An 11,335-nucleotide genomic window follows, 5' to 3' on the forward strand; every position below is an offset into this window, starting at 1 on the left:
AAAGTGAATTTGAGTTTAGGATTGGAATTGGGCTCAATTGAGATCAAATTGATGGACATTTGAGTTGGATTTGGGGAAATTTGGGTCTTTAAAAGGGCAATTTGGGGGTTTTGGTTTAAGATGGTCAAATTGGCCAAATTGGGTCATGGAGTAGTTGAGAGAAATGAAATTGGGAATATTTGAGATTTATTGGGATTTTCTGGGAATTTTTGGGATTTTGAGCCCAAGAGGGATATTTTGGTAATTAGGGGGTGTTTTAGGGGTAAAAGGCCAAGATGGGTATTTTGGTAGAGTTGACGTACCAATCATCACCAATAAGCCATGGACCAATGGAAACCCCATTTTGGGTCCTCTACATAGTGGTCTTAGCTAAACCATAGCCCTAGGGCTAGTAGGTTTAAGGGACTATCCACATGAGTATCCCAAAAGATCAAGGGATCTAGGCTAGAAATTCTGGGTATAGGGTAGTGAGTGATTGTGAATGCAGATAAGTGTAGTGAGTGCCTTAGCTCCAGACCAACACCCAAAGTCAACCCTAAGGTCCATCAATACTAAGGGTGACTCATCTTGAGTTTCTCCCACAGTGACCCCACCTACTAAGTATTTAGAAGTTGAGAGCAATATATGGAACTTCAAGCTGAGTGGAGAAGAGTTTGGAATTTATAATGGTAAGGGCTCCACATCTAGTTTTTTAAGACTAGTCAACGAGTGGAGAAGAGTTTGGAATTTCTAATGGTAAGGGCTCCACATCTAGTTTTCTAAGACTAGTCAACAGGAAAATCATATGGTTAGACCTTAGGCTACTAAAAGGGAAAAAACTAAACCTCAACCAAAATTGAGGTCAACACTAGTGCGCAGACGGGGAGTAAGTTTTTTTTGTTGGGAGTGTTTCCAGCTTTATAGCTGCAGCTCCTCCTTCTTCTCTTTCCAGCAGCACCCTCGTCACTTCGGCAGGTATAAGCCTCTTCTCTTGGAGCTCCGCCTAATAGTCATGGAATAGAGATTTGTTCCTTTGACCTTAGGGCTACCGATGTCCCCGTGGATGATGCAATTGACGGATTGTTGACTGGGGATCTCTGGACGTATTGGGTCGACTACCTTCTGAACTATGTATACTTAAGGACCAAGTAGCTTGGGATGGCGGGCTCGTGGTACCCTGACCCGACTACCTTTATCTTCTAGGGATTACTCTTCGCTTCCTTTGACTACCCCTATTAAGCCATGTCACTCATTTTTCCTTTGTTGGTATCATCTCGACAACTTCATTACCAATTAGCTAATGCCCTTATGGGATACAACGATTTATCCCGTGCCTTTATGACACAAATGTGCTTTGACGTATTAGGATTCTTCATCAGGATGATTTAGTTATTTTGTAGGCAATGTATGATTATGAGTTTGCTATCAATGTGGGTCTGTGAGAGACTCACTCTTCGCTCTATGGCTTGGCAGGAGCTTTGAAAGTATCAGGGCATTCCCTTACCAAATAATTGTCCTTTAATAACCATGTGCTAATTGTCACTCTAAATGTATGCAAATCTCCCTGGATCAAGAGTATTCTTGGGTAACCCACAAGATGTAATTAATCAAGTGTGATACGTCAAATTATGAGTACAGTGGACCCCAGAACAGACAAATACACCTGAATCTCTGGTTGTGGGCAGCATTCATAGGCATTCTTTTGCGGATATTTGACATAAGGTATTTCGATTTGATTTTGTTCGGACTTATATTCTTAACCTATCATTGTGAGCTTTGTCGCACGAAAGTTCTCCACTTTCTTTGTCTTGTTTGTCCTCCTTTGTCGTATGTCCTGCTTTTCTTGTTTCTCTCTTCTCTTGATCATTCATTTAATCTGTATGGGAGACTTATTTGGGAAAAGAGAAATATACAATGATAGACAAACCGACAGCTGCTTTAAAAATAAAAAGAGAAGAGAATGAAAACAATTTTCATTAATTCTATTCGTTTGATACCCAGGAGGAACACAATCAAGACATGAGATGGATCCATGAATCGTTACAAGCATGTGAAAGCAACCTAGCCACAATGCAAACACCTAACATTAATAGATGACTTGTTCTCATGCCAAATAATCCTACCAAGTTCAAGAGACTTTATACACCAGAGAATCAGAGATATTGAAAAGTTTTGTCCAAAATGATTAACGGCTTCTTGTTTAATGCATTTACATACATACCACCAAGTTCTCCTATATTTACATACATCACATCTCCAATACCATATTTCTAGAGTTTAAAAAATTTATGCATAATCAATTAAGGTATTGTACATTAGCAAACATCTCTATGCTGCAAACATAAATCAACATTCACTAAAAATTTAAAAAATATATACCCCACCAACACATAAATCAATCATTCACTAATTGACCTCTACAAATGAATGAGTTTTTATTATAATAAGCGGTGTTCCTTGGGAGGAGTTGCGGCTAGCCTTATGATGAAGTTAAGATGTGAACTACGGGAGGATAATTGGGCAAAACCTAAAAAGTTGAAAATTTTTTTGAAGAGGCGAATTAGAGAAGATGAGAAGTGCAGATTATGCTAAAAATTGTGAAACCTCAAATCCTTGTGCATTCAAAGTTTAACTCTACCTTTGTGGTTTATTACTTACAGATGCTGCTAGAGAAGAAGGGAAAAAACGAAACCCTAAACAGTAAATAATCAAAAAGAAGAAATAGAAAAGATGAAAAGTGAGATTTTCAAACCTTTATGACAGAGCTCCAAACCATTATGTATTTAATCTCTGGTTATGACTTGCAATTGAAATAAATGATGTGTCCTAGGAAAAAATGAGAAATATTGAAATAAGAGTGAACCATCCACAATTTTTTTCATTTAAATGTTCTAAATTTTCTCGTTCTTCAGCTTGTCTCTTACACACCTCAAATCTGCAAAAGAGTAATTTGGATTCTATTTAAGTGTTCATGTAAACTCAAACTCAATAAAAACAACTAATCTATTAAATATTAAGACCGAAAACTAACAAAAAAGAAAATTTTGGGTGAATCATAATGCATTTTTATTAGTCAATTTTGAATCAATTTATTGTGTTAGGTAAATTTTGGACACCCATGTCATAGGGGTATTAATAGTGGTTGAGTAACGATCCTCAAATAATATAAATGAGTAACTCTTATAGTGGTTAGATGATGGCTATCAGACAATATAATTGGACAATGTTGTTTAGATGATTGTGATTAGATGATAGTGATCAAATAATAATAAAGCAATAATGATAACAACCATTAATAATGATCAAATGATATAGGTCGACTGACGGTGATTGCTAGTGACTTTCATTATTGTTAAACATTGGGTGGTGTTATAAAGTTTTTATTATCTTATTATTATTTCCAAACTCAATCCAATTTCGAACCTTTTATCTCTATATTTGGAAATGTGTATATTCTTTTAGAATTGATATTTTGATAAATTTTACCAAAATTCAAAATACTTTATGAGAAAACTCATGTTAATTCCTTTAAATGTGGAGCATTTTTATAATATGTAAGTGCATCAATGATTCAAAATTATGTGGACATAGAAATATTAGATTTTTCTTTTTTGAGATACTATATTTTACTATAAGCATATATGGTTCCAAGATTATTTAAAGGCTCAATTGATATTTTAAAAACTTTAGCCATATTCTAATGCTTGAATCAAGCTTGTTTGGACTCAAATTAAATCACTTTGATATTATTAGATTTATTTTCTTAATACATTTGATATAATTATAAATTTGCTAAAATTTAAGGATTGAATGGTTCTAAATTTTAACATAAAAATTTTCATTAAAAAAATGCATCAAAGCTAATGTTTATAAAAATAACTTTTGAATAACATATCTTTTGTCCCTATTTTCTAGTGTCAAAATTTATGGCATTTAAAAATATAAAGAGGTCTTGAAAAATTTATAGCATAAAATTATTATTTTTTTAATTATATGCTCCGACCGCTTCCCAAACATCAACATAAATCTTCCCTCCAGGTTATGAATCACAGAAGTCTCATCAATCTTAATTGTAGAATTTATTGAAATCATTGTATCAATTAGAGTGAAACTTATTAAAATATAGTTCTTCAAAATATTTGAAACCGACTGTAAAGGCTTTGGTGACAGAATTAATATCATATATTAAAAAGAATGAAGTAAGTAGGGTTGAGCCTGAAGTAAGTTGGCCTGACCACAATTATTGCCAATGATATCCACGCACACATGTTACAGTGCATGCACGTGTGCGTTCAAAAGCATTCTCGCAAGAGAGAGCATCAATATACACGCACATATGAGTGAAAACAATACAATATGTCAAATAGTTTGTAAGCAAGCTTTCTAAAATATAATAGCCAAAATTTGTTTTTTCTCAAAATAAAAAAAAGTTAAAAAAAACAATTTTTTATTTTTGTTAAATAATGAATTTTAGGGCAAAAATTTGTCAAATAATTTGTAAGAAAGCTAAAAGTTTTTTTCTAGCTCATTATGATTCTTTTCAACTATAATTTCCCAAAGGTCATAAGAAATCTTAAACCTTCTTACTTTCTTTTTATAAGCATCAAAATTCTCTCTTAAAAGGAATTAGACACTATATAATTTTAGCAAATTGCACTTCCCATTGAAGGCACCAATGCTTCCTCACATGAAGTTTCCCACAGTCCTCCATATGTGCATCTGTTTTTGGTGAAGCTTTGATAATTTTCATATCCAAAGAGGTTAATTATTCTCTTCATTTTATTTTAATTATAAGTGGTTTTCCTCATTATGGAATGTTGACATGTTAACAAGAGGATTTCATTTAAAAGATTCAGGTGATTCTATTCAACGCTCTTTTATTATATATATATATATATATATATATATTCTTATTTTTTTTTCAGTTTATATTTGGGCACATCAATTGTGTTGAATCCTTTTAGGATATATGGTCTCGTATCATTCGTAAGTACAAGCAACTAAATCAAGATCTTGTATTCGTGGAAGAAAAGTATGAAAGAGAGAAATAGATAGATGTAAGATTTGAGAGAACGTCTGAAATGTTTGAGAGAATGTTTGAGGGATTGTATATTGAGCTTGAACTTTCGGCAAGTATAGAAAATGGCTTAAAGGAAACAAGATTTTCTGGATTACAATGTTAGAGAGAGAGAGAGAGGAGAGAAAGAGATCTCCCTGCTCTCCTCTTGATTTCTATTTTATACAAAAATGATTAAATAATTGAAAATGAATTTGGTACAATACCACATAAAGTGTCTTAATGAAAAATCAATGACATGGATGTCAATAAACATTATTAAAAAAGGATGGGCATGCATCCTTGATAATAATGATGACATTCCTTAATGGTTGTCTATCTCTGGGTAGACTAGGTCAGTGCATTCCAAGGCGAGATTTAGTTACTTATAGACATGATTCAATCACCTCGAAAGATAGGTTTGATTTTGCCATTTTGACAAGTAGACTCTATTTATAGTATTAATTTTCAAAAATCGTCATATTCATATATCCAATTAAATATTGTCATAAAAATAACAAATAAAAATGAAAAAGAAAGAGAATTTACATTCATATCACATCATTTTTAGGTAGTGACATATTTATTATTCAAAATTTAACATTTATATAATATTTGGTGTAAAAATCATATTAAAATAAAGTATGAAAAAATAATTATATGTAAAAAATAAAATTAATGATATTTTTGAGGCCATCTTAATGCTCACTCTTATACAAATAAATATTAAAATTTAAATATTAATTATTAAGTATATAAAAATAATCATGTATAAATGTATATAATAAATGAATAAAACCCACAAACAACCGCAACAAGCTGCAGTTGTGTTGACTGCGACTACTCAGCAATAGTCATCATCGTCTGCTGCATCTTCGTTCCACCTGCCCTGCTTCCCTGCTCTTCCCACCCGATCTTCCTCCCGCCGATTGCAATGGAACAACAGCCGCCCCTCGCCACCACCGACGCCCCCGGTTCCTCCACCACCGGACCTGCCCCCTTCCTTCTGAAAACCTATGACATGATCGACGATTCCTCCACCGACGAAATCGTCTCCTGGAGCAGCACAAATTCCAGCTTCATCGTCTGGAATCCCCCCGAGTTCTCCTCCCGCCTCCTTCCCACCTACTTCAAGCACAACAACTATTCCAGCTTCATCCGACAGCTCAACACCTATGTAAGAATCCAACCCCCACCCTTTCTTCTCCGATTTTGGATTCGCTCGTTACAGTTTTATGTTTATAGGGTTTTCACAAAATCGATCCCGAGCGTTGGGAGTTCGCAAACGAAGATTTCATCAAAGGGCAGAAACATCTGCTCAAGAACATCCACCGCCGGAAACCAATCCACAGCCACAGCCAACCGCCGGCGGATGCCGAGCGAGCCGCGCTTGTAGAGGAGATAGAGAATCTACAGAAGGAGAAAGCCAGACTTCAAGCGGATTCATGGCGCTTTAAGCAGCAGCATTCAATCGCTAGAATTCAGCTTGAACATGTCGAACTGAGGATGCAGGATATGGAGCAGAGGCAGGAAAAGATGGTGGCATTCCTCCAAAAAGCTGCTCGGAACCCGAAGTTTGTGGAGAATATCGTGAAGATGGCGGGCGCTCAGGACTTCTCCACGCTCCATAGAAAGAGGAGGCTTCCGGAGGCCGATTGCTGTCCTGAGATTTCGGAGAACAGTTTTTGTGAGAATTCTGTTAATTCCACCCGCAATTTGAAGGTTGGGGAAGTCGGGGATTTACTCAACCAGGAGCTGTGTGATAGATTGAAGCTAGGGCTTTGTCCCTCACTTTCAGGCAATGATTGGAACGAAGACAATGGAGGCAACCTTCTCAGGATGGACTGCCTTCCATTAGGCACCGGGACACCTGAGCTTTCAGACTCCGGAGCTTCTTTCTGCCCTAGAAAGAATTCATTGTTGATGACAGAACTTGATGAAGGTAATGATGGGCTACTTTCCTGCCACTTGGATCTCACTCTTGCTTCGTCCTCAATGCAAACTGATAGAATCGATCAATTGAACAGAATTCCAAGCACGATTGATCTGGCTGTGGCTGTTGTGGTTGATCAGAGCACAACTAACAGTAGCAAAGAGGTTGGTGTTGATAAGATGGTGGCAGTAAATAAGCGGGAGGCTGGTCCTGCTACTGGAAGAGCTAATGATAAGTTCTGGGAGCAATTCTTGACAGAAAGACCAGGGTCTTCAGAAACAGAAGAAGCAAGTTCCAGTTTGAAGGAGGATGAAGAAGAAGAAGAAGAAGAAGAGATGGCCCTCGAGCAAGAGAACAAGTGGAGGAACGTTAAAGGAATGGAGCAGCTGACTCTTTGAATGAATATCTCTGGTTTCTTGCTTGACTCTGTGTTTTGTTAAAAGCAATTCATAAAAATGGCACCTTTAACGTTGTAAATGAAGCCATATGATTTGTTTTTTGTTAGCTTTTCTCATTTAATGTAGAAATTATCGTTATTTGATTGAAATTCACACTCTTGATATTATTACAACATCGTAGCATTATTGTCATCTCTTATTTTATGAGTTTTTTATTGGCTTTTGCTTAAGTTTTCTTCTTTTGATCACTCTTTATTTCTAATTATTTGCATTGAAATTTTGGGAAATTTATATACATCCTACATAATTGTTCTATATTTACATGTAAACAATTAAGATTTGACATTTATATGTGTAACATTTTAGCATTATAAACATATACATGAAAAAGTGTATTTCATTATTAAAATATTAGTGATAGTAATATTTTTTTATAGAATGTTAAAGGTTATGTGAAAATATTAAAGTTTGTGTGTTGGGCATCTAAATATATAATTATGTGGTATGTATATGAATGCACTTAAAATTTTTTGGTTATCTTGCTCATGCATCTTTTGCATTTAATTGTATCGGCCAATTGGCACACTATTTCTTAAGGACAATTTATCTTCAATAAATGTTATTTTCAGAATATAATCATCTTTTGAAAAATTTTTATCGTAATATCACACATAAATTATCGTGTGTCCTACAAGTTGATGTTGTAGAAGGAAAATAAAGAAAGAGAGCAAAGGTATATATTTTGTGTGTGAAAAATCTCAATGCCTAATTGAAACAACTTCTATTGAAAGTGGATATAAATTACGAGTGGTTTCATTTTCTTGAAGTTGGACAAGGCATTAATACAAAATTAATGAAAATAGACTAGTTAGTAAAGTGTCATAAAGGTGGCTTGTGAGGATAAGTACGAAGGTTGTGGATATATTTGAGTATAATTAGGGTAGTCCTCGTTTAAGAGGTAATGACATGACTATCAAAAGTTGTATGGCAAAGTGAGATAAATCCTTGAACACCTTGGGTTTTTGATAAGGACCCCAAGTAATCGTTACAATTATAAAACTCTCATATGATTCAACGGTTAAAAATTTTCAAAATGAATGGAATTAATGTCTATTTTTAGATTTTAATCAGCATGTTTATTCATTATCTAGAATATACTGGAATTAAATCAAGTGACCGTTGATGCCAAATTGATCAAATTTCACCATAAATGTAAGGATAATAAGATGGGCCAAGTTGTGGTGTGGGAAATAGGTTAACCAAGTATAGTGACTAAACTTAAGGTTTTGAGGGATATCGCGTAACAAGAGGAACTCTAGTCAAAAGATTTACTTTAGGAACTTCATTTTAAAGAGATAAAGACGTTCTGAGTAGCTAGACATAGTAGCTCCCACTGGATGTGATTACCAATCAAACATCCATTGCAATATCACCAGAGCTAATAGGTATAATGCATAAAGACCCCAAGGAAGCAAGGGAAAGTCCAGGGGTACTTGAAATGACAAGGAGAAGCTTTTTGCATGTCCAACATCCTCTCACTATTTGTTGAATGAAATATGGATTGTCCTTTCATAAAATAAGCTCCCCTCTCATCTTTGTTGGGTTGAAGAGGCATTTTGGGTTTGTGTAGTCAACATAGTTTGGGATGAATGCAATGGACGATTTTCATATGGTTATGATGGTTAGAGAGTTTGTAGGGTGCCTCCATCTCTAAACATGAAATGACATTGGACTAAGGTTGCTATAAGCCACGAGTGACGTGTACATGAAAATTAGTTAGAATAGAGGAGTGCTATGAATAACCAAAACGTCGTGATTTGTATGAATTAGAAACTTCAATGAGTTGGGTTTAATGCAACTAGGTTTAGTGGCCTATGGTTAGGCTAGTAAGCATTCGATTGATCCTATGGTACAATTGATTGGTCCACAAGAATCAATTAGACAAGTTTCGGTGGTTAGTCCAAATTGACTCAAGTGAGTCCAGGAAGATTAATTGTTTTAGGGCTAAGCTAATTACCTAACTTGGAATCTAATAGTCCCTTAAATAGTAAGACATATTTTTTTTCTCCTCCACTTATTTCTTCGAGGCTTACAAATTTTCTTCTTCGCAACTTTCCCATCAAGTTTAATTGTAAGTTTTTTTATGAACTTTTTTTCAAGTTGCAACATTTTTTGAATAAATTTAAAAGAGGGGCAATTTATGGTTTCTTAGTCAAAATATTTCAAGAATGTTTATATTAATATTTACCAATTATATTTTTTAATTTTTTTGGGTTCCATATGATATTATGTTTTATGCAATTGCTCTATATATTAGCTATATCTAAACAGTAAATGTATTTTCGAAACAAACAACAGGTTATTACATAAATTCTTATATATATATATATATATTCATCCTTCATAATATTAACAATTTTCATTTTTTTCTATGTCCATTTATGACGTAGTGTTCAATATTGTTCATGAGTTCATACAACATGATAAATACTTTATATTATAGGAGAAATGTGTAAAGGAAGGTGATGTAAGGATCTTTGCTTCCTCTGTAATGAGTGGGAGATAGAGAGAGATAGAGGGGAGTGTGTGTGTGTGTGTGTGTGTGTGTGTGTGTGTGTGAGAGAGAGAGAGAGAGAGAGAGAGAGAGAGAGAGCATGAGGGAGAATGTGAAAGCCCTTCCTGAGGTCCTTTGTTAGAGGAAAAGGAAATTTGAGTCCCTCTATGAGCCATTCTTTCATCTTTTTTACATGAGAGAAAAGAGACAAAAAATCATATTACATACAATACAACGCCTATCCACAACATCTTGGTAAAAATACTGAGACACGAGTGTCAAGTAGCACCTTAAGTGAGGATTGACTTGAATGCTTATGTGCAATAATGATCCTACCAAGTGGGACGAGTTGATTCAACCTCATTAGCAAGTAGGCTCAGTTGAACATTTTGTTAGATGGGTTCAGTTCGACCACTTCGGCAAGCAAGCTTAGTTCGACCACTTTAACCGGTGGACTCAATTCAACCACTTCGGTTGGTGGACTCAATCTAAGGATAACAGGATCTTAGAATATGGGTCTTTGTGGCCCATAAAGCTCTTTTTGAAGCCCCCCTTAAAAAGGCTTGTTAGGTTGTATGATTGTTTGGATATAAATTTTGTTCGCCAACTCTCTTATCTCTTCAATTAGGAAATTCAAGGAGAATGAATGAATGAATATTTTTTTAGTTTCAGAGAATTTGCAAAAAATATTTATTTTTGTCATGTTTTATAGCTCAATTTGAGAAAAAAAAATTCAAGGCATGAACACAACATGATTCTTAATATATTTTTCCTTGACTTGCAAGAACTTTGGCAGTACTTGTGAGGATTTAGATTGTCTTACTCTCATCCCTGAGCCATGACTAACCTTTGCTAGGGGTAATTTGTGCTACACCTGTAGAGTGTAGTTTTTTGAACTTTTAAGTGAGTGTGACCAATTTTTATCTTCAAGGGATCTTGACTCTCTTGCAAAAAGTTGTTCATTATGAATCTTTAGTTATGCCTAAAGAGAACTAACAGTATCGTACCCTATCATAGAGTGGTTTGTTGCTTGAGTTGTTTAGTGAATAGAGTTATTTTTCTCTTTCATAAATTTAGACGAGTTTTTGAAAAAGTTTAAAATGACTAGAGTGGGAATTGGAACTTCCCTGATTATATTTATTTCAGAGAATAAATGTCATATTGAGTGTGTTCAATTCTTAGATGTCTAGTGTAGATCTCATCTTTGCATAGGGTCTACCTTATTCCTTCTCTTTCTAAAATTTAAGATTTAGCATTAGGGTTTCCCGTAGTGGCTTTTCCTAGAGGGCTAGTGATGGAACCAATACCAAGCTATACTTTTGAACCAAATCTTCACATCTTATAGTTTCATGTACTTGATTTTAATCTTTAATACTTTGTTGAGTTAATTAAGACTGAGTCATTGAAGCTTAAGT

General features: G+C 34.8%; 1 protein-coding gene across 1 annotated transcript; it reads left to right on the forward strand.

Annotated features, from left to right (window-relative positions):
* Window positions 1–5,853: 5,853 nt before the first annotated feature.
* LOC110019679 (heat stress transcription factor A-5-like) lies at window positions 5,854–7,538 on the forward strand. Its single transcript, XM_020717454.1, has 2 exons — window positions 5,854–6,212; window positions 6,281–7,538. Exons 1-2 carry the CDS (start codon window positions 5,970–5,972, stop codon window positions 7,364–7,366), a joined length of 1,329 nt encoding a protein of 442 aa, XP_020573113.1. The 5' UTR covers window positions 5,854–5,969; the 3' UTR covers window positions 7,367–7,538.
* The last annotated feature ends 3,797 nt before the right edge of the window (window positions 7,539–11,335 follow it).

Source organism: Phalaenopsis equestris, unplaced genomic scaffold, assembly GCF_001263595.1.
Source record: "Phalaenopsis equestris unplaced genomic scaffold, ASM126359v1 Scaffold000068, whole genome shotgun sequence".
NCBI lineage: Eukaryota > Viridiplantae > Streptophyta > Magnoliopsida > Asparagales > Orchidaceae > Phalaenopsis > Phalaenopsis equestris.